Raw genomic sequence first — 22,843 nt, forward strand, 5'->3', positions numbered from 1 at the left:
GGCGGGTCTTTATCAATTCGGGGAGGGGCATCTCTTAATTTAAAAGTTCTTTATTAATTTGGGAGGGGGGTCTTTAATAACTTGGGAGGCTCTTTATTAATTTTGGGGAGGGGTCTCTCTTAATTTAAGTTTTTTTTATTAATCCGGGACATTTCCCTTAATTTATGGGGGGGTTGATTAATTTATGAAAAATTCTCAGCTCGAGAAATATTTTATTAATTGGGGGGGGGGGTCTCCCTTAATTTGAGGGGTGTCTCCCTTAATTTGAGGGGGGGGTCTCCCTTTAATTTGAGGGGTGTCTCCCTTAATTTGGGGGGGCTCTCCCTTTAATTTGAGGGGGATCTCCCATAATTTGGGGGGGGGTCTCCATTAATTTGAGGAGGGGTCTCCATTAATTTGAGGAGGGGTCTCCATTAATTTGAGGGGTGTCTCCCTTAATTTGGGGGAGGTTTCCCATAATTTAAGGAGGGGTCTCCATTAATTTGAGGGGGGTCTCCATTAATTTGAAGGGGGTCTCCCTTAATTTGAGGCGGATTCTCCCTTTAATTTGAGGGGTGTCTCCCTTAATTTGGGGGGGGTTTCCCATAATTTGAGGGGGGTCTCCATTAATTTGAGGGGGGTCTCCTTTAATTTGAGGAGGGGTCTCCGTGTCTATATTAATTTGAGGAGGGGTCTCCATTAATTTGAGGGGGGGTTTCCATAATTTGAGGAGGGGTCTCCCATAATTTGAGGAGGGTTCTCCCCTTAATTTGAGGGGGGTCTCCCTTAATTTGAGGGGGGTCTCCTTTAATTTGAGGAGGGGTCTCCATTAATTTGGGGGGGGTTTCCCTTAATTTGAGGGCGATTCTCCCTTTAATTTGAGGCGGGTCTCCATTAATCATTAATTTGAGGGGGGTCTCCCATAATTTGAGGGGGGGTCTCCCTTAATTTGAGGGGGGTCTCCCATAATTTGAGGGGGGGTCTCCATTAATTTCGTGGTCCTTGCCGGAATTTTGGGGGTGACCAGACCCCCCCCCCCCCATTTTTTTTCCAGCTCCCCCCTGAGCTCTCCCGGCACCGCCCCCCTCCCCAAATTTGGGGGTCCCCGAAGGCCGCCATGCTGTCCCCCTCCCCCTACGACCCCCTGGAGCTGCCGCGGTTCAGCGACCCCCGCTGGGAGGGGGAGGGGGGCGCGGGGGGGCCCGAGGAGGAGGAGGAGGAGGAGGAGGATGAAGGCTCCGCCCGCCGCTTCGAGCGCTCCCGGATCAAAGCGCTGGCAGGTAAAGGGGGGGGGGCACCCCAAAAATGGGGGGGGAATGATGGGGGGGGATGGAAAAATTGGGGGAAAATGGGGGGAAATTGGGGGAAAATTAGGGGAAACTTGGGGGAAAATTCGGGGGGAAATTGGGGGAAAATTAGGGGGGAAATTGGGGAAAAATTGGGGGAAAAGTGAAAAAAATTGGGGAAAATTGGGGGAAAATTGGGGGGAAATTGGGGAAAAATTGGGGGAAAATTCGGGGGGGAAATGAGGAAAAATTGGGGGAAAAGTGAAAAAAATTGGGGGAAAATTGGGGGAAAATTGGGGAAAAATTGGGGGAAAAATAGGGGAAAATTGTGGGGAAAAATTGGGGGAAAAGTGAAAAAAATTGGGGGAAAATTGGGGGAAAATTGGGGAAAAATTGGGGGAAAATTGGGGAAAATTGGGGAAAAATTGGAGAAAATTCGGGGGAAATTGTGGGGAAAATGGAAAAATTGGGAGGGAAGTGAAAAAAATTGGGGGGAAATTAGGGGAAATCTGTGGGGAAAAATTGGGGGAAAATTAAGGGAAAACTGTGGGGAAAAATTGGGGGAAAATTGGGGGAAAAATTGGGGGAAATTGGGGGGAAATTGGGGAAAAATTGGGGGGAAATTTGGGGAAAAATTGGGGGAAAAGTGAAAAAAATTGGGGGAAATTGGGGAGAAAATTGGGGAAAAATTGGGGGGAAATTAGGGGAAAATTGTGGGGAAAAATTGGGGGAAAAGTGAAAAAAATTGGGGGAAAATTGGGGGAAAAGTGGAAAAAATTGGGGGAAAATTGGGGGAAATTGGAGAAAATTCGGGGGAAATTGTGGGGAAAATGGAAAAATTGGGGGGGAAGTGAAAAAAATTGGGGGGAAAATTGGGGGGAAAGTGAAAAAAATTGGGGGAAATTGGGGGGAAAATTGGGGGGGAAATTAGGGGAAAACTGTGGGGCAAAATTAGGGGAAAATTGTGGGGAAAAATTGGGGGAAATTCGGGGAAAACTGTGGGGGAAAATTGAGGGAAAATTGTGGGGAAAAATTGTGGGAAAATTGGGGGAAAATTGGGGGAAAATTAGGGGAAAATTAGGGGAAAATTGTGGGGGAAAATTGGGGGAAAATTGGGGGAAAAGTGAAAAAAATTGGGGGAAATTGTGGGGAAAATGGAAAAATTGGGGGGGAAGTGAAAAAAATTGGGGGGAAAATCGGGGGGAAAGTGAAAAAATTGAGAGGAGAAGTGAAAAAAAATGGGCAAAAAGTGGAAAAAAGTGGGGAAAAAGTGAAAAAATGGGAGAAAAAGTGGGAAAATGGGGGGAAAATGGGGAAAGTGAAAAAATGGGATAAAAAAGTGGGAAAATGGGGGAAAAGGGGGGAAGTGAAAAAATGGGGGGAAATGAAAAATGGGAGGAAAAGTGCAAAAAAAACTGGGGGAAAAGTGAAAAAATTGAAAAAATGGGGGTAAAGTGCAAAGAACTGGGGGAAAGTGGAGGAAAATTGGAAAAATGGGAGGAAAAGTGAAAAAATTGGGGAAAAGTAGTGGGAAAAGTTAAAAAGTGGGAGAAAAAGTGCAAAGAACTGGGGGAGAAGTGGAGGGGGAGTGGAAAAATGGGGAGAAAATTGAAAAAAAACTGGAGAAAAAGGTGGGGGGAAGTGCAAAAAAAGGGGAGAATGCACCAAAAAATGAGGAGAAAAAGTGAAATATTGTGAGGAAAGTGTAAAAAATGGGAGGAAAAGAGAAAAAAAAATTGAAGGAAAAGTGAAAAAAAATGGGGGAGAAATGAATAAAAAGTGGGGGAGAAATTAAAATATTGGGAGGAAGCTGAAAATTTTGGGGGGAAAGTGCAGGAAATGTGAAGAAAACACAAAAAGTGGGATAAAAGTGGGAAAAATAGGGGAGAAGTGCAAAAAAAAATGGGAGGAAAGTGCAAAAAATTGGGGAAAAACCAAAAAATGGGAAAAAACATCAAAAAATGGAGGGGAAAGGATAAAAAAATGGGAGTGGGAGCTGAAAAAATTGGGGAGAAGCCCCCCCAAAAATATGGAGAGTCCCAAAAAAATGGGAATTAGGAACCCTGGAATGTTGGGAGGGGAAAAACCCAAAATAAAATGATGAGAAAGTGGGAAAAAATGGGGGAAACATCCCCAAAAAATGGGAGAAACAACCCAAAAAATGTTTGGGAATCGCATCACGATCCCGAAATTGGGGATGGGAACCCAAAAATTTGGGGAGCTGCACCCCAAAAATGGGGAAATCCGGCCAAAAATCTGCGGGGGCAGCACAAAAATGGGGGAAAAACCACCAAAAATGGGAGAAAAAAAAAAAAAAAAAAAAAAAAAAAACCAGGTGGAAAAATCCAGAAAAAAGAGAGAAACACCCCAAAAATGGGGAAAACCCAAAAATGGGGGTGGGGGAGCCCAAAAATATGAAAAAATCGGGGGGGAAACCCCCCAAAAATGAGGGGGAAACCTCAGGAAATGGGGGCAGAGGGTGGAAAAATGGGGGGGACGCCCCAAATTTCCCCTCCCAAACCCCCTCGGGACCCCCTAAAAATGCCCCGGACCCCCGGGACCCCCCTCAGGAGCCCCCTGAGGACCCCCCCGGCCCCCCCCAAATCCTCTTAGCGTTAATCCAGCGCCGGCTGGCGCGGGGGGATCCCCTCCCCCCCCCGGGACCCCCTCGGGGGGCTCCGAGCCCTGGGGGGCTTTGGGGGGGAAATTTGGGGGGGATTTGGGGGGTCTCTGACCCCCCCCCCCCGACTCCCCCCTTTCCATGCCGGGGAAGGATTTGGGTGGGCGGGGAGATTTTGGGAATTTTTTTTGGGGGGGTTTGAGGGATTTTGGGGGGGGGGGCATGACCCCCCCCAGACCAGCAGGAGAAGGGGGGGGGGGTCTCTGGTGGGATTGGGCGGTTTAGGGAGATTTTTAAAGGATTTGGGGGAGTGGTCGGGGTTTTTGGGGTATTTTCGGATGGTTTTGGGGTGATTTTGGGTTTTTGGGGGTGATTTTGGGGGTCCCTGATCCACCCTGTGCCCCCCAAACCAGCACGAGGAGGGGGCGGAGTCTCTGGTGGGATTTGGGTGGTTTAGGGACGTGTTTATAGGATTCGGGTGGGTTTCAGGAGTTTTGGGGGGTTTTTCGGGAGTTTTGCGGTGATTTTGGGATGTTTTGGATTTTTTGGGAGTGTTTTTTTGGGGGTCCCTGACCTCCCGAGCCCCTCCGAGGCTGTGCAGGAAAAGGGGGTGGGGGTCTCTGGTGGGATTTGGGTGGTTTAGGAAGGTGTTTATAGGATTCGGGTGGGTTTCAGGAGTTCTGGGGGATATTTTCGGGATATTTTGTGGGGTTTTGTGTTTTTTTGGGGGTCCCTGACCCCCCGAGATCCTCCCAGACCAACATGAGGAAAAGGGGAGGGGGGTCTCTGGTGGGATTTGGGTGGTTTAGGGAGATGTTTATAGGATTCGGGTGGGTTTCAGGAGTTTTGGGGTTTTTTTTCGGGTGGTTTTGGGGCGATTTTGGGTTTTTTTGGGGTGTTTTTGGGGGTTCCTGACCCTCCGAGATCCTCCCAGACCAACACGAGGAGAAGGGGAGGGGGCGGAGTCTCTGGCTGGGATTTGGGTGGTTTAGGGAGATTTTTAAAGGATTTGGGGGAGTGGTCGGGGTTTTTGGGGTATTTTCGGGTGGTTTTGGGGCGATTTTGGATTTTTTTGGGGGGTTTTGGGGGTCGCTGACCCCTCCCCGCGCCCCCCCAGACGAGCGCGAGGCCGTGCAGAAGAAAACTTTCACCAAGTGGGTGAACTCGCACCTGGCGCGGGGGTCGCACCTGGCGGATCTGTACAGCGACCTGCGGGACGGGCGGCTGCTGCTGCGGCTGCTCGAGGGGCTCTCGGGGGAGACCCTGGTGAGAGAGACCCCTCCCCAAATTGGGGACACGCCCCTCAAACGGGAAACCCCCCAAAAACCAGGGATTTCCCAATAGGGACCCCTCCCCAAATTGGGGACACGCCCCTCAAACGGGAAACCCCCCAAAAAACAGGGATTTCCCAATAGGGACCCTCTCCAAAATGGGGAAATCTCGGTGGGGATCCCGAGAAAGGGACCCCCAAGTGCTTGAAGGGAGACCCTGGTGAGCGAGACCCCTCCCCAAATTGGGGACACTCCCCTCAAACGGGAAACCCCCCAAAACACAGGGATTTCCCAATAGGGACCCCTCCCCAAATTGGGGACGCCCCTCACACGGGAAAACCCCCAAAAAACAGGGATTTCCCAATAGGGACCCCTCCCCAAATTGGGGACACGCCCCTCACACGGGAAACCCCCCAAAAAACAGGGATTTCCCAATGGGGACCCCTCCCCAAATTGGGGACGCCCCTCACACGGGAAACCCCCCAAAAAACAGGGATTTCCCAATAGGGACCCCTCCCCAAATTGGGGACACGCCCCTCAAACGGGAAACCCCCCAAAATATAGGAACCCCCCCTTTTTGGGATTCCCAAAATGGGGAAATTCCTGTGGGAATCCCTAAAAAGGGACCCCCAAGTGCTTGAAGGGAGACCCTGGTGAGAGAGACCCCTCCCCAAATTGGGGACACGCCCCTCAAACGGGAAACCCCCCAAAAAACAGGGATTTCCCAATAGGGACCCCTCCCCAAATTGGGGACGCCCCTCACACGGGAAAACCCCCAAAAATAGGAGCCCCCCCCATGGGAACCCTTCCCAAAATGGGGAAATCCCGATGGGCATCCCCAAAAAGGGACCCCCCAGGTGTTTGAGGGGGTCTTAAGGGAGACCCTGGTGAGCGAGACCCCTCCCCAAATAGGGGACACGCCCCTCAAACGGGAAACCCCCCAAAAAACAGGGATTTCCCTATGGGGACCCTTCCCAAAATGGGGAAATCCCGGTGGGGATCCCCAAAAAGGGACCCTCCCCAAAACCTCCAGTCCCCTTTTCCTACCCCCAAACCCCTCAAATCCCTTTCTATGCCCAAACCCCAAATTTCCCCCCCCAAACCCCAAATTTCTCCCCCCAACCCCAAATTTCCCCCCCCAAACTCCCAAATTTCTCCCCCCAACCCCAAATTTCTCCCCCCAAACCCCAAATTTCTCCTCCAAACCCCAAATTTCTCCCCCCAAACCCCAATTTTCCCCCCTCTCACCCCTCCGTCTCCCCCAAACCCCAAATTTCTCCCCCTAAACCCAAATTTCTCCTCCAACCCCCAAATTTCTCCTCCAAACCCCAAATTTCTCCCCCCAAACCCCAATTTTCCCCCCTCCCACCCCTCTGTCTCCCTCCAAACCCCCCAACCCCTCTTTCTATGACTCCCCAAACCCCAAATTTCTCCTCCCAAACCCCAATTTCCCTCCCCCCCACCCCTCCGTCTCCCCCAACCCCCAAATTTCTCCCCAAACCCCCAAATTTCTCCCCCCTAAACCCCCAAATTTCTCCCCCCAGACCCCAAATTTCTCCCCCCAAACCCCAAATTTCTCCCCCCAGACCCCAAATTTCTCCCCCAACCCCCAAATTTCCCCCCCCAAACCCCAATTTCCCCCCCCCAAACCCCAATTTTTCCCCCTCCCACCCCTCCCTCTCCCCCCAGACCCCTCTCTCCTCCCTCCCCACGCCCCCCTCTCCCCCTGCCCTGCCCGGGGGGGTCTCTGACGGCTCCCCCGGCGCAGCCTCGCCCCACGCGGGGCCGGATGCGGATCCACTGCCTGGAGAACGTGGAGAAGGCGCTGCGCTTCCTGCGGGAGCAGCGCGTGCACCTGGAGAACGTGGGCTCGCACGACATCGTGGATGGCAACCCCCGCCTGACCCTGGGGCTGGTCTGGACCATCATCCTGCGCTTCCAGGTGGCCACGGCGGGGCCGGCAAATGGGGCGGGGGGCGCGGCCGGACCCGCCCCGGGGTGGCTGGGGGAGTTTTGGGGGGTCCTGGACCTGCCCCGGGATGTCTGTGCCAATCCTGGACCCGCCCCGGGGTGTCTGGGGGAATTTTGGGGGGTCCTGGACCTGCCCTGGGGTGTCTGTGCCAATCCTGGACCCGCCCCGGGGTGGCTGGGGGAGTTTTGGGGGGTCCTGGACCCACCCTGGGGTGTCTGGGGGGATTTTGGGGGGTCCTGGACCCGCCCTGGGGTGTCTGTGCCAATCCTGGACCCGCCCCGGGGTGGCTGGGGGAGTTTTGGGGGGTCCTGGACCCACCCTGGGGTGTCTGTGCCAATCCTGGACCTGCCCTGGGGGTGTCTGGGGGCGTTTTGGGGGGTCCTGGACCCGCCCCGGGGTGTCTGGGGGAATTTTGGGGGGTCCTAGACCCATCCTGTACCAGCCCTGGGGTGTCTGGGGGCGTTTAGGGGGGTCCTGGACCCACCCTGGGGGTGTCTGTGCCAATCCTGGACCTGCCCTGGGGGTGTCTGGGGGGATTTTGGGGGTTCCTGGACCCGCCCCGCGGGTGTCTGGGGGCGTTTTGGGGGGTCCTGGACCCACCCTGGGGTGTCTGTGACAATCCTGGACCTGCCCTGGGGGTGTCTGGGGGCGTTTTGGGGGGTCCTGGACCCGCCCCGGGGTGTCTGGGGGAATTTTGGGGGGTCCTGGACCCGCCCCGGGGTGTCTGAGGGAATTTTGGGGGGTCCTGGACCCACCCTGGGGTGTCTGTGCCAATCCTGGACCAGACCTGAGGATGTCTGGGGGAATTTTGGGGGTTCCCAGACCCATCCTGTGCCCATCCTGGACCCATTCTGGGGTGTCTGGGATAATTTCAGGGGGTCCTGGACTCGCCCTGGGGTGTCTGGGGGCAATTTGGACGTTCCCAGACCCATCCTGTGCCCATCCTGGACCAGCCCTGGGGTGTCTGGGGTCATTTTGGGGGGTCCCAGACCCGCCCTGGGATGTCTGGGGTCAATTAGGAGAGTCCTGAACCCACCCTGGGGTCTCTGATTGATCATAGAGGTCCCCACACCTTCCATAGGCTCCTTTTAGGGGGTCTTGCACCCAATTTTGGGGTCCTGACACCAGCAGGAGGGTCCCAGACCCCATTTTTGGGGGTTTTGACTCCACCACAGGAGGCTTGCACCCATTCTGGGGGTCCCTAACCCCATTTTCGAGATCCCTGACCCATTCTGGGGGTCCCTCACCCATTTTTGGGGGTCCCTGACCCCATTTTTGGGTCCCCCCAGATCCAGGACATCAGCGTGGAGACCGGGGACACGCGGGAGCGGAAATCGGCCAAGGACGCGCTGCTGGCCTGGTGCCAGATGAAAACCGCGGGGTGAGGGGGTCTGGGGGGTCCTGGGGGGGTCTGGGGGAGGTCTGGGGGGTCCTGGGGGGGTCCTGGGTGGTCTGGGGGTCGTTTAGAGGGTCCTGGGGTGTCCTAGAGAGGCTCAGGGGGGATCCTGAAGAGTTTGGGGGGGTCTGGGTGGCTCAGGAGGGTCCTGGGGTCTCTGTGGGGCTTTGGGGGGGGCTCTGAGGGGACTCAGGAGGGGTCTGGGGGGTTTTTTGGGGGTCTCTGACCCCCCCCCGGCTCCCCCAGGTACCCCAATGTGAACGTGCAGAACTTCACCACGAGCTGGCGGGACGGGCTGGCGTTCTGCGCCCTCATCCACCGGCACCGGTGCGGGACTGGGGGGACTGGGAGGGACTGGGAGGCGCTGGGGGGACTGGGGGGACTAGGGGGTGGGGGATGGGGGTGAGGTTATGGGGGGTGGGGTGGGAATGGGGCTATGGGGGTTGGGGGTTTCGGGGATGGGGGGTTATGGGGCAGGGGGCTGGGGGTGAGGTGGATGTGGGTCATGGGTCTGTCCATGGGCCAGGTTCAGTGGTCAGTGGTCAGTGTTTGTGGGTCAATGGTCAGTGACTGGGTGAGTAGTCAGTGTTTGTGGGTCAGTGGTCAGTATCTATGGGTCAATGGTCGGTGGTCAGTGGTCAGTGTTTGTGGGTCAATGGTCTGCGATCAGCAGTCAGTGGTCAGTGGTCAGTACCTATGGGTCAATGGTCAGTGGTCAGCAATCAGCTGTCAATGGTCAGTGGTCAGAGTGTTTGTGGGTCAGTGGTCAGTGGTCAATGGTCAGTGGTCAGCAATCAGTGGTCAGTGGTCAGAAACCAGAGGTCAGCGGTCAATGGTCAGTGGTCAGTAACTATGGGTCTGTGGTCAATGGTCAGTGGTCAGTGTTTGTGGGTCAGTGGTCAGTTACTATGGGTCAGTGCTCAGTGGTCAGCAATCAGTGGTCAGCGGTCAATGGTTAGTGGTCAGCAATCAGTGGTCAGTGGTCAGTAGTCAGCAATCAGTGGTCAGTGGTCAGTGTTTGTGGGTCAGTGGTCAGTAACTATGGGTCAGTGGTCAGCAACCAGCGGTCAGCGGTCAATGGTCAGTGGTCAGCAATCAGTGGTCAGTGGTCAGCAATCAGTGGTCAGTGGTCAGTAGTCAGCAATCAGTGGTCAGTGGTCAATGGTCAATGGTCAGTGGTCAGTGGTCAGCAATCAGTGGTCAATGGTCAGTGTTCAGCAACCAGCAGTCAGTGGGTCAGCGGTCAATGGTCAGTGGTCAGTAATCAGTGGTCAGTGGTCAGCAACCAGCGGTCACTGGTCCGGTCGCCCCCAGGCCGGAGCTGCTGGACGTGGGGTCTCTGCGCGGAGCCAACGCCCTGCACAACCTGCAAAGCGCCTTCGCCGTGGCCGAGCGGGAGCTGGGGGTCACTCGGCTGCTGGACCCCGAGGGTGAGGGGCTGGGGGGCTGGGGGGGGCTTGGGGGGTTGGGGGTCCCTGGGTGGATTTGGGGGTCCCTGAAGAGGATTTGGGGGTCTGACCCCCCCCATGCCCCCCAGACGTGGCCGTGGAGCAGCCGGACGAGCGGTCAGTGCTGGGGGCTGTGAGGGGTCAGGGGGTTTGGGGTGGATTTGGGAGTGAATTTGGGGGTCTCCGGGTGGATTTGGGGGTCCCTGAGGGGAATTTGGGGGTCCCTGAGGGGGATTTGGGGGTCTGACCCCCCCATGCCCCCCAGACGTGGCCGTGGAGCAGCCAGACGAGCGGTCAGTGCTGGGGGCTGTGAGGGGTCAGGGGGTTTGGGGGGAATTTGGGGGTCCCTGGGTGGATTTGAGGGTGGATTTGGGGGTCCCTGAGGGGAATTTGGGGGTCCCTGAGGGAGATTTTGGGGTCTGACCCCCCCATGCCCCCCAGACGTGGCCGTGGAGCAGCCGGACGAGCGGTCAGTGCTGGGGGCTGTGAGGGGTCAGGGGGTTTGGGGGGAATTTGGGGGTCCCTGGGTGGATTTGAGGGTGGATTTGGGGGTCCCTGAGGGGAATTTGGGGGTCCCTGAGGGGATTTTGGGGTCTGACCCCCCGATGACCCCCAGACGTGGCCGTGGAGCAGCCGGACGAGCGGTCAGTGCTGACCTACGTGGCCGCGCTCTATCACCACTTCTCCAGGATGAAGGCGCTGGCGGTGGAGGGAAAACGCGTCGGGAAGGTCCGGGATGGACACGGGGTGGACAGATGGACACGGGGTGGACAGATGGACAGGGGGATGGACACAGGACAGGGGGACACAGGGATGGACACACAGGTGGATGGGAAGGGAGAGGGAGGAGGAAGGGATGGACAGATGGACAGACAGACGGTGGACAGATGGTGCCGGGGGGGTGGGGCTGGACAGAATCCATGGGAATGGGCGGGGGGGGGGGGGTTAGGATGGGGGGAGGGACGGGTGGGTGGGGGATGGACAGAGGGATGGGTGGGGGATGGACAGAGGGATGGATTGATCAGAAAGGGATGGAGAAGGAGGGGAGTGGATGGACAGGGGGATGGATGGACAGAGGGACCAGGGGAGGAGGGATGGATGGATGGATGGATGGATGGATGGATGGAAGGAGGGACGGATGGATGGATGATGGTGGGATCGATGGATGGGAGGACGGATAGATGGACACATGGATGTGAGGATGGATGGACAGATGGACATGAGGACGGACAGATGGATGGATGGAGGGATGGATGATGGATGTGAGGACGGATGGGAGGATGGATGGATGGATGGACGGATAGATGAACCGATGGATGTGAGGATGGACGGACAGACAGACATGAAGACGGACAGATGGAGGGAGGGATGGATGGATGGATGATGGATGTGAGGACGGATGGGAGGATGGACGGACGGACGGATGGATGGACACATGGATGTGAGGACAGATGGGAGGATGGATGGACGGACAGTGGATGAACAGATGGACGGACACGAGGATGAACGATGGGTGTGAGGATGGACGGACAGACGGACATGAAGATGGACAGATGGATGGACGGATGGATGGACACATGGATGTGAGGACAGATGGGAGGATGGATGGACGGACAGTGGATGGATGGACGGACACGAGGATGAACAGATGGATGTGAGGAGGGATGAGAGGATGGACAGACACGAAGAGGGATGATGGATGTGAGGATGGACGGACAGACAGACATGAAGACGGACAGATGGAGGGAGGGATGGATGGATGATGGATGTGAGGACGGATGGGAGGATGGACAGACACGAGGATGAACGATGGATGTGAGGATGGACGGACAGACGGACGCCAGGACGGACAGAGCCGCCCCGCAGGTGCTGGAGGCGGCGCGCGAGGCCGAGGGCCTGGCCGGGCGCTACGAGGCGCAGGCGGCCGAGCTGCTGGGCTGGATCCAGCGCTCGCTGCTGCTGCTCACCGACCGGCGCCTGCCCCGCGGCATCCCCGGGCTGCAGGGCCAGCTGCAGGCCTTCAGCGCCTACCGCACCGCCGAGAAACCCCCCCGGTCAGCGGCAGCGGGCGGGGGGTCCTTAGTGGGGTCTGGGGGTGCCCAGGGGGGCCGGGGGGATACTTAGTGGGGTCGGGGGGGTCCTTAATGGGGTCTGGGGGATCCTTAATGGGGTCTGGGGGCTCCTTAGTGGGGTCTGGGGGATCCTTAATGGGGTCTGGGGGCTCCTTAATGGGGTCTGGGGGATCCTTAATGGGGTCTGGGGGTGCGCAGGGGGGTCGGGGGGATCCTTAATGGGGTCTGGGGGCTCCTTAGTGGGGTCTGGGATCTCCTTAGTGGGGTCTGGGGGCTCCTTAGTGGGGTCTGGGATCTCCTTAGTGGAGTCTGGGTGTGCCCAGGAGGGTCAGGGGGATCCTTAATGGGGTCTGGGGTTGCTCAGAGTGGTCAGGGGGATCCTTAATGGGGTCTGGGATCTCCTTAGTGGGGTCGGGGGGATCCTTAATGGGGTCAGGGGGGATCCTTAATGGGGTCAGGGGGCTCTTTAGTGGGGTCGGGGGGATCCTTAATGGGGTCTGGGGGCTCCTTAGTGGGGTCTGAGATCTCCTTAGTGGGGTCTGGGGGATTCTCAGTTGGGTCTGGGGGCTCTTTAATGGGGTCTGGAATCTCCTTAGTGGGGTCTGGGGGTGCCCAGGGGGGTCGGGGGGGATCCTTAATGAGGTCTGGGGGCTCCTTAGTGGGGTCTGGGGGATCCTTAATGGGGTCTGGGGGTGCTCAGGGGGGTCAGGGGGGATCCTTAATGGGGTCTGGGGGCTGCCCAGTGGGGTCAGGGAGTGCCCACGGGGGTCAGGGGGATCCTCAGTGGGGTTTGGGGGCTCCTTAATGGGGTCTGGGATCTCCTTAGTGGGGTCGGGGGGCTGCCCAGGGTGGTTGGGGGGATCCTCAGTGGAGTCTGGGGGTGCCCAGGGGGGTCAAGGGGATACTCAGTGGGGTCTGGGGGCTCCTTAATGGGGTCTGGGGGCTCCCCGGTGGGATTTAGGGGCTGCCCAGTGCGGCTTAGGGGATCCCAGTGGGGCCTGGGGTCTCCCCAGTGGGGTTTGGGGTCCCCAAACGAGGTTTGGGTCCCCCCCAGTGGGTTTCAGGTTTCCTCTGAAGGGTTTTGGGGCATCCCTGAGGCTTGGGGTGGGTTGTAGCATCTCCCCTGGTGTATTTTGGGATTCCCTCAGTGGATTTTGGGGTTCCCTCGGTGGATTTGGGGTCCCTGGTGAATTTTGGGGTTTCCCCCCTGCAGGTTTGAGGACAAGGGGTCCCTGGAGGTGCTGCTGTTCTCACTCCGGAGCCGCCTCCGCGCCAACAACCAGCGACAGTTCGTGCCACGGGAGGGGACGCACAGCGCTGACATCAACAGGGTGACAGAGGGGACAAGGGGACATTGGGGACACGGCAAGGACAGAGAGACCCACAGTGCTGATATCAACAGGGTGACAGGGACAGGGGGACATTGGGGACACGGCAGGGGCACGGGGGGACACACAGTGCCGACATCAACAGGGTGACAGAGGGGACAGGGGGACATTGGGGACATTGGGGACATGGCAAGGACAGAGGGACCCACAGTGCTGATATCAACAGGGTGACAGGGACAGGGGGACACTGGGGACATGGCAGGGACACAGGGACCCACAGTGCTGACATCAACAGGGTGACAGAGGGGGACAGGGAGCCAGGGGAGGGGACACAGTAACACAAGTGCCAGGTGACCCCAGGTGCCCCCGGTCCCCCCGGTCCCCCCGGTGACCGCGCCACCCCGCAGGCCTGGGAGCGGCTGGAGAAGGCGGAGCACGGCCGGGAGCTGGCGCTGCGCTCGGAGCTGCTGCGGCAGCAGCACCTGGAGCAGCTGGCGGCGAGGTTCCACCGCAAGGCCGCCCTCAGGGAGACCTGGCTGGGGGACAACCAGCGCCTGGTGGCACAGGTGACAGCGGGACCCCCACCCGGGGACCCCTGACACCCCCCGGGACCCCCAACCAACCCCAAATCAACCCCCAGTCAGGGACAGCCTGGTGGCACAGGTGACCCTGAACTCCCCCCTCCTCTCCCCGCCTCGTCCCCACCAGGACAATTTTGGGATGTGTCCCCCTCCTTTGTCACCCCTCACTCCCCTTTATCCCCACCAGGACAATTCCAGGGGGGTTCCCCGGAGTGTCCCAACCCCTCACGCCCCTGTTCCCTCCCCCAGGACAATTTTGGGGGCTCCCTGGGCGGGGTGGAGGCGGCGCTGCGCAAGCACGAGGCCATCGAGAGCGACATCGCCGCCTACGGCAGCCGCGTGCGCGCCGTCACCGCCGTGGCCGCCGAGCTGGAGGCCGAGCGCTATCACGACATGGGCGCTATCGCGACACGGCGCGACCACGTGGTGTCGCTCTGGGAGGAGCTGCGGGCTCAGGTGGCGGCGCGGCGCGAGCGGCTCCGGGCGCACCTGGAGCTGCAGCGGCTCCTGCGCGACCTGGAGCACCTGATGGGCTGGATGGAGGAGATGGAGGTGGGGAGGGGGCTGCGGGGGTTTGGGGGGTGGGATCCCCTGGTGGGACCCCCCCCGTGACCCTCCCCGGTGTCCCGCCGGTCCCCAGGTGCGGCTGCAGTCGCGGGATTTCGGGCAGCACCTGAGCCAGGTGGACGATCTGCTGCAGATCCACGCCCTGGTCGAGGGGGACGTGGCGGCTCAGGCCGAGAGGGTTCGGAGTGTGGGGGCGGCGGCCGAGCGCTTCCTCGGGGAGGGGGGAGGTGAGTGACCCCCAGAACTGAGACCCCCAAAACTGGGATCCCCGGGATGCCCTGGAACCCCCAAACCCGGGGATACCTGAATTCCAGAACCCCCAAGCAACTGAGACCCCCCCAAAACTGGGACCTACCAGAACCCCAGAATGGCCCCCCAAACCTCAAAAACTGTGAGCCCCAAAAGTTGAGACCCCAAAACACCGGATCTCTGAACTCTGGCACCTCCAAATCCCAGCCCCCCAAACGCTGGCTCTCCCAAATCCTTGGGATTCCTGAACCCCAAACCCTCAAATATTTGGATCTCTAAACCTTTACCCCTGAACCTGCGGATTCCAGACCCCAGAACCCCCCAAACCCTGGGACTGTCGGGCCCCCCCGAGCCCCGCTGACCCCCGGCCGTGCCCCCAGGGTACCGCCCGTGCCCCCCGGAGCAGCTGCGGGCCCGCGTGGCCGCTCTGGAGCTGCGCTACCGCGGGCTCTCGGTGCTGTCGGAGCAGCGGCGGCTGCGGCTGGAGCGCTCCCGGCGCCTCTGGAAGTTCCTGTGGGACGCGGGCGAGGAGGAGGCCTGGATGCGGGAGCAGGAGCGGCTGCTGCGCTGCCCGGAGCTGGGCCGGGACCTGCCGGGAGCCCTGCGGATGCTGAGCCAGCTCGAAGCCATCCGAGGGGCGCTGGGGGGACGCGCGGGGCCGCTGCAGCAGCTGCTGGAGCGGGGCCGGGAGCTGCTGGCGGAGAGAGACCCCGACGGAGCCGCGGGATCCGTGGAAGCCGCCCCTGGATCAGCGGGAAGCGCAAAACCCGCGGAATCCACTGCTGGATCCACCGCCAGAGCCACGGGACCCCCCACGGGACCCCCGGGATCCAAGGACGCATCTCCGGGACCCCCGGCATCCACTCCTGCGTCCACGGAGGGACTCTCGGCCAGCAGCCCCTCGGAACGCCCTGACGGACGCACGGAGCCCATCGGGGGATCCCCAGAACCGCCCGGGGGACCCCCGGGCCCCGCTCCCGGCTCTCCGGACCCCGCGGCCGCCGTGTCCCGCCGGATCCGGGAGCTGGAGGCGCTCTGGGCGGCGCTGCCGGCGCTGGCCGGGGACCGCGAGCGGCGGCTCCGCGCGGCCGCGGGGCGATTCCAGCTGGACGCGGAGGCCACCGAGGCCGAGGCTTGGCTGGCGGCCGCCGCCCGGCGAGTGGCGGGGCCGGAGCTCGGCCACGACGAGAGGTCGGCGGGGATCCTGGAGCGGCGGCTGCGGGAGCTGCAGGACGAGATGCGGCGGCGCGGGCCGGCGCTGGCGGCGCTGCGGGAGCAGGCGCTGCCCGCCGGTGCCGCCGGGGCTCCCGACGTGCTGCCGGGGCTGGCGGAGCGGCTGGCGGAGCTGGAGCGGCGGCACCGGGAGCTGCAGGAGCGGGCGGAGCTGCGGCGCCTGGAGCTGCGGGACGCGCTGGGACTGTTCGCGGCGCGCAGCGAGGCCGATGCCTGCGCGCTCTGGGTGGGCGAGCGGGAGCAGTGGCTGCTCGCCATGGAGATTCCCGAGCGCATCGAGGACCTGGAGGTGGTGCAGCAGCGGTGAGCGCCCGTGGAAATCCCAGAATTATTCTCTTGGAGTGCCGCGGTCGCCCCCGCTGGGATTCCCCCAGGAGTTTTCCCAAGAATACACAGGATCGCCCCGTTATTCCCGTTTTTTTTCCTCAGGGTCTCTCCAGTATTCCCATTATTCCCGGTATTCCCTGAATTCCTACCTCCACCACGACATTCCCGGTTTCCGACATTCCCGTTTTTCCCAACACAGTATTTCCTGTACTCTCTAAATTCTCACCTTGACGTGAGATAATCTCAGCTCTCACAAAATTCCCACCTCCAGCGCGCTATTCCCGGAGTTGCTGTTATTCCCAGCATTTCTGGCATTCCCACCCCTGGCACGGTGTTGCTGGGGTTTCCAGTGTTCCCTGAATTCCCAGCTCCAGCTCGGCACTCCCGGAATTCCCGGCATCCCGGTCATTCCCGGCGCTCCCGCAGGTTCGAGACGCTGGAGCCGGAGCTGGCGGCGCTGGCGGCGCGCGTGGCCTCCGTGGGGCGCGTCACGGAGGAGCTGCGGGGATCCGGGGACAGGAACCGGGAGAGCGCCCGGGACACCTGGGAGCAGCTCCGGGACAGGTGGGGGCGGCTCCGGCGGGGCCGTTCCGGGCAGGAATTGGGGTGGATCCGGGCAGGGATGGATTTTTCCAGGCGCTCAGGGATGCTCCGGGCAGGGATGGATTCTGCGGACAGGGATGGATTATTTCTCCAGGCAGTCAGGGATGCAGGGAGGGATTTTTCAGACCAGGATATGCGGGGAAGGGATGGATTCTCCAGGCTGGGACAGTCCAGGGATGGATTTTCCAGGCTGGGATGCTCCGGGCAGGCAGGGTTGGGTTTTCCAGGACAAAAACGGATTCTCCAGGCAGCTTGGAGGATGCTTGGGGCAGTCAGGGATGCTCCGGGGAAGCAGGGAGGGATTTTCCGGACCAGGATACGCTGGGAAGGGATGGATTCTCCAGACTGGGACAGTCCAGGGATGGATACTCCAGGCCGGGACGCTCCGAGCGTTCCCCGGGCTCTGTCCCACCGTGCCCCGATCCCTCCCGTTCCAGGTGGGAGCGGTTCCGAGCGCTGGCCGACCGCAAGAAGGCAGCGCTGACCGCGGCTCTGAACATCCACAATTTCCGCCTGGAATGCCACGAGACGCGGGGCTGGATGCGGGAGAAGACGGCGGCGATCGAGGCCACGCGGGCGCTGGGCCGGGATCTGGAAGGGATCACGGCGCTGCAGGGGAAGCTGTCGGGGATGGGGCGCGACCTGGACGCCATCCAGGGAAAGCTGCGGGAGCTGCGGGCCGAGGGCGAGAAGCTGCAGGGGGAGCAGCCGGAGCGAGCGGCCGAGATCCGCGAGGGGCTGGCGGCGCTCGAGGCCGAGTGGGACGCGCTGCGCCGCTGCCACCGGAGCCGCGAGGAGTCGCTGGGGCAGGCGCGGCGCCTCCAGGGCTTCCTGCGGGACCTGGCGGCGCTGCAGGCCTGGCTGTCCCGCACCCGCGCGGCCGCGGGCTCCGAGGATGTCCCCGCGTCCCTGGCCGAGGCCGAAGGGTCCCTGCGGCAGCACGAGAGTCTCCGCACCGAGATCTCGCACTACGGCGCCGATTACCGGAGCGCCCGCGCCGCCGGCCGGGAGGTGACGCGGGGACAGACGGACCCGCAGAGCCTGTCCCTGCTGCAGCGCCTGGAAACGCTGGACGCGGACTGGGACGAGCTGGGCCGGGTGTGGGAGAAGCGGCAGCGGCTCCTGGCCCAGGCTGTCGCGTTCCACGTGTTCCTGCGGGACGCCAAGCAGGTGGAGGGGACGCTGGGGAAGCAGGTGAGGGGGATGCGGGGTGCTGCGGGGAATCCCGGGGCTCCGGGGCCATCCCATCCTGATCCCGGTGCCGATGCCGGTGCTGATCCGGGGTGCTGCGGGGAATCCCGACGTTCCGGTGCCATCCCACCCTGATCCCGGTGCCGATCCGGGGTGCTTCGGGGATTCCCGGGGTTCCGGTGCCGATCCCGGTGCCGATCCGGGGTGCTTCGGGGATTCCCGGGGCTCCGGTGCCATCCCATCCTGATCCCGGTGCCGATCCCGGTGCCGATCCGGAGTGCTGCGGGGATTCCCGGGGTTCCGGTGCCATCCCACCCTGATCCCGGTGCCGATCCCGGTGCCGATCCCGGTGCCGATCCGGGGTGCTTCGGGGATTCCCGGGGTTCCGGTGCCGATCCCGGTGCCGATCCGGGGTGCTTCGGGGATTCCCGGGGCTCCGGTGCCATCCCATCCTGATCCCGGTGCCGATCCGGGGTGCTTCGGGGATTCCCGGGGTTCCGGTGCCGATCCGGGGTGTTGCGGGGATTCCCGGGGCTCCGGTGCCATCCCACCCTGATCCCGGTGCCGATCCCGGTGCCGGTCCCGGTGCCGATCCGCAGGAGCACACGCTGGCGCACACGGAGATGCCGGGCACGGTGCCGGGAGCAGAGGCGGCCGTGCGGAGGCTGGAGGAGTTCCTGGCCGCGCTGGACACCGGCGCCGAGCGCGTCCGGGCGCTCACGGACGCCGGGAGGAAGCTGCTGGACGAGGGCGGCGTCCACGCGGAAAAGGTGCGGGAGACGGTGGAGTCGGTGGAGAGCAGGTGAGAGGAACCCGTCCCAGTCCCGTCCCAGTCCGGTCCCATCCCCTGGGAGTGGGGTCTCTCACCCTCCCGACCCCGGCACAGGCACCAGAAGATCCGGGAATCGGCCCAGGAGCTGCTGGGGCGGCTGCGGGATAACTGGGAGCTGCAGAAATTCCTGCAGGATGCGCAGGAGGTGAGACAGGATCGGGGCTGGGATGGAAATCGGGGATGGGTGGGGTTCAAATGGGGGCGGGATGAGGATAAGAACTGGGCTGGGACTGTGGGAAGGGATCCTGAGCTGTGTCCCCGATCCCAACCCCATTCCCGACCCCGTTCCCGTTCCCAGCTGACGCTGTGGCTGAACGAGAAGCTGCCGGTGGCTCGGGACGTGTCCTACGAGGGCGCGCGGGACCTGCAGGGGAAGTGGCAGAAGCACCAGGCCTTCGCCGCCGAGCTGGCGGCCAACCGCGGCTGGCTGGAGGCGCTGGAGAAGGTGGGAACGGGGAAAAACGGGGGGAAAACGGGGGGGGAAAGGGGGGGAAAATGGGATCTGGGAAGGGGCAGCCCTTGGGAAAGGTGGGATGTGGGAGAGGGGGTTGGGCCACAAAATTCTGTGGGTCCAGCCTCAGCGATTCCATCCCACAATCCCATGGATCCAACCCTGCCCATCCCATGAATTTTTGGGTCCAACTCTGGCAGTTCCATGGGTCCAATATCAACAATTCCACATTCCCATGGGTCCAACCTCAACAATCCCACAATCCCATGGATCCAACCTTGACCATCCCATGAATTTTTGGGTCCAGCTTTGGCAGTTCCATGGGTCCAATTCCAACAATTCCATGATCCCATGAGTCCAATCTTCCTGATCCCACAAACCCATGGTCCAACCTTAACAATCCCACAATCCCATGGATCCAACCTCAACCATCCCATGAATTTTTGGGTCCAACTTTGGCAGTTCCATAGATCCAACCTCAACAATCCCACAATCCCATGAATCCAACCCTGACCCTCCCATGAATTTTTGGGTCCAACCTTGACAGTTCCATGGGTCCAGTATCAACAATCCCACAATCCCATGGATCCAACCTTGACCATCCCATGAATTTTTGGGTCCAACTCTGGCAGTTCCATGGGTCCAATATCAACAATTCCACAATCCCATGGGTCCAACCTCAACAATCCCACAATCCCATGGATCCAACCTCAACCATCCCATGAATTTTTGGGTCCAGCTTTGGCAGTTCCATGGGTCCAATTCCAACAATTCCATGATCCCATGAGTCCAATCTTCCTGATCCCACAAACCCATGGTCCAACTTCAACAATCCCACAATCTCATGAATCCAACCTTGACCATCCCATGAATTTTTGGGTCCAACCTTGACAGTTCCATGGGTCCAGTATCAACAATCCCACAATCCTACGGATCCAACCCTGCCCATCCCATTAATTTTTGGGTCCAACCTTGACAGTTCCATGGGTCTAGTATCAAGAATCGCACATTCCCATGGGTCCAACCTCAACAATCCCACAATCCCATGGATCCAACCTTGACCATCCCATGAATTTTTGGGTCCAGCTTTGGCAGTTCCATGGGTCCAATTCCAACAATTCCATGATCCCATGAGTCCAATCTTCCTGATCCCACAAACCCATGGTCCAACTTCAACAATCCCACAATCCCATGAATCCAACCTTGACCATCCCATGAATTTTTCGGTCCAACCTTGACAGTTCCATGGGTCCAGTATCAACAATCCCACAATCCTACGGATCCAACCCTGCCCATCCCATGAATTTTTGGGTCCAACCTTGACAATTCCATGGGTCTAGTATCAAGAATCGCACATTCCCATGGGTCCAACCTCAACAATCCCACAATCCCATGGATCCAACCCTGACCCTCCCATGCGTTTTTGGCTCACCCGTAACTCCGCGCCGTGCCGTGTCCCGCAGGACGGGGAGCAGCTGGCCCGGGCGCGGCCGGCGCTGGCCGGGCAGGTGGCCGCGCCCCGGCAGGAGCTGCGGGCGCTGTGGGCGCAGGTGGAGGCGGCGGCGGCCGCCAAGGGCCGCGGTTTGGCCGAGGCCGCGCGCGCCGAGAGCTGCGCCCAGGCCTGCGCCGCGCTCCGCTCCTGGCTGGCCGGGGTCCGGGCCCAGCTCCGCTCCGGCCACTGCGGCCAGGACCTGACCAGCGTGGGGGTCCTGCTCACCCGGCACCAGGTCAGGGCGGGAATGGGGGAGAAGGGGCTGTGGGGAGCGGGGGAAGGTTTGGGGTGCAGGTTTGGGGTGAAGGTTTGGGGTGGGGAACAGGGTGAAGGTTTGGGGTGAAGGTTTGGGGTGAAGGTTTGGGGTGGGGAACAGGGTGAAGGTTTGGGGTGCAGGTTTGGGGTGGGGAACAGCGTGAAGGTTTGGGGTGCAGGTTTGGGGTGGGGAACAGGGTGAAGGTTTGGGGTGGGGAACAGGGTGAAGGTTTGGGGTGAAGGTTTGGGGTTATGGTTTGGGGTGATGGTTTGGGGTGAAGGTTTGGGGTGCAGGTTTGGGGTGGGGAACAGGGTGAAGGTTTGGGGTGAAGTTTGGGGTGCAGGTTTGGGGTGGGGAACAGGGCTAAGATTTGGGGTGGGGAATGAGGTACAGGTTTGGGGTGAAGGTTTGGGGTGAAGGTTTGGGGTGGGGAACAGGGTGCAGGTTTTGGGGTGAAGGTTTTGCGGTTCAGATTTGGGGTGCAGATTTGGGGGCGCAGGTTTTAGGGCTCTGATTTTGGGGTGCAGGTCTGGGTTGCAGGTTTGGGGTGCAGATTTGGGGTCCCTGACCCCCGACCCCGCAGCTGCTGGAGACGCAGGCGGCGCTGTGGGAGCAGGAGGTGGAGTTTTGGAGTTCCGATTTTGGGGTTCTGATTTTGGGGTGCAGGTTTTGCGGTTCAGATTTGGGGTGCAGATTTGGGGTGCAGGTCTGGGTTGCAGGTTTTGGGGTGCAGATTTTGGGGTCCCTGACCCCCCGACCCCGCAGCTGCTGGAGACGCAGGCGGCGCTGCAGGAGCAGGAGGTGGGGGAGTTTTGGGGTGCAGGTTTTGGGGTGAAGGTTTTGAGGTGCAGATTTTGGGGTGAAGGTTTTGCAGTACAGATTTTGGGGTGAAGGTTTTGCAGTTCAGATTTGGGGTGCAGATTTTGGGGTGCAGGTTTTGGGGTGAAGGTTTTGCAGTTCAGATTTTGGAGTGCAGGTTTTGCGGTTCAGATTTGGGGTGCAGATTTGGGGTGCAGATTTGGGCTCCCTGACCCCCTGACCCCGCAGCTGCTGGAGACGCAGGCGGCGCTGCGGGAGCAGGAGGTGGGGGCGCTGCGGGCCCAGGCCGGGGGGCTCAGCCCGGGGCTGCCCCGGAGCGCGGGGGTGCAGCAGCAGGTGCGGGAGCTGGAGCGGCAGTTCCGGGAGCTGCGGGAGCCGCTGCGGGAGCGCGGCCGGAGCCTCGCGGCCGCCAGGGAGCTGCACCAGTTCCGCAGGGACCTGGAGGACGAGCTGGTGAGGGGCGGGACCCTCGGGGCTGTTACTGATACCCCATTCCTGATCCCGAATCCCTGATCCCGAATCTCTGACACCCCCCCCAATCCTGATCCCAAATCCCTGATCCTGAATCCTTGACCCCCTCTGCGTTCCTGATCCCAAATCCCTGACCCCAAATCTCTGACACTCCCCCCATTCCTGATCCCAAATCCCTGATCCCAAATCTCTGACCCCCCCCATTCCTGATCCCAAATCTCTGATCCCAAATCTCTGACCCCCCCCCCCCATTCCTGATCCCAAATCCCAGACCCGCCCCCCTCTCCATTCCTGATCTCCACCACCCCTGACCCCACCCCCGGGTCTCTGATCCCCAAATCCTTTCCCCCTCCATGGCTGTCCCTGACCCCCAATTCCTGAGTCCCCCCCACAGCTCTG

At 60.4% G+C, this 22,843-nt stretch overlaps 1 protein-coding gene across 1 annotated transcript in view; it reads left to right on the forward strand.

The window, feature by feature from the left end:
* Positions 1–1,096: 1,096 nt before the first annotated feature.
* Positions 1,097–22,843, forward strand: part of LOC130262609 (spectrin beta chain, non-erythrocytic 2-like) — a 36,001-nt gene continuing 14,254 nt past the window's right edge. Inside the window, 20 exon segments of the mRNA XM_056509930.1 lie at positions 1,097–1,259; positions 5,003–5,151; positions 6,925–7,098; positions 8,418–8,509; positions 8,771–8,851; positions 9,839–9,954; positions 10,589–10,701; positions 11,839–12,026; positions 13,258–13,375; positions 13,780–13,938; positions 14,203–14,505; positions 14,594–14,747; positions 15,150–16,305; positions 16,756–16,893; positions 17,370–18,126; positions 18,723–18,925; positions 19,010–19,100; positions 19,254–19,400; positions 20,870–21,133; positions 22,202–22,426. Coding sequence (XP_056365905.1) covers positions 1,097–1,259; positions 5,003–5,151; positions 6,925–7,098; positions 8,418–8,509; positions 8,771–8,851; positions 9,839–9,954; positions 10,589–10,701; positions 11,839–12,026; positions 13,258–13,375; positions 13,780–13,938; positions 14,203–14,505; positions 14,594–14,747; positions 15,150–16,305; positions 16,756–16,893; positions 17,370–18,126; positions 18,723–18,925; positions 19,010–19,100; positions 19,254–19,400; positions 20,870–21,133; positions 22,202–22,426 — 4,791 coding nt within the window.

This window comes from Oenanthe melanoleuca, chromosome 25 (genome assembly GCF_029582105.1).
Source record: "Oenanthe melanoleuca isolate GR-GAL-2019-014 chromosome 25, OMel1.0, whole genome shotgun sequence".
NCBI classification, from domain to species: domain Eukaryota; kingdom Metazoa; phylum Chordata; class Aves; order Passeriformes; family Muscicapidae; genus Oenanthe; species Oenanthe melanoleuca.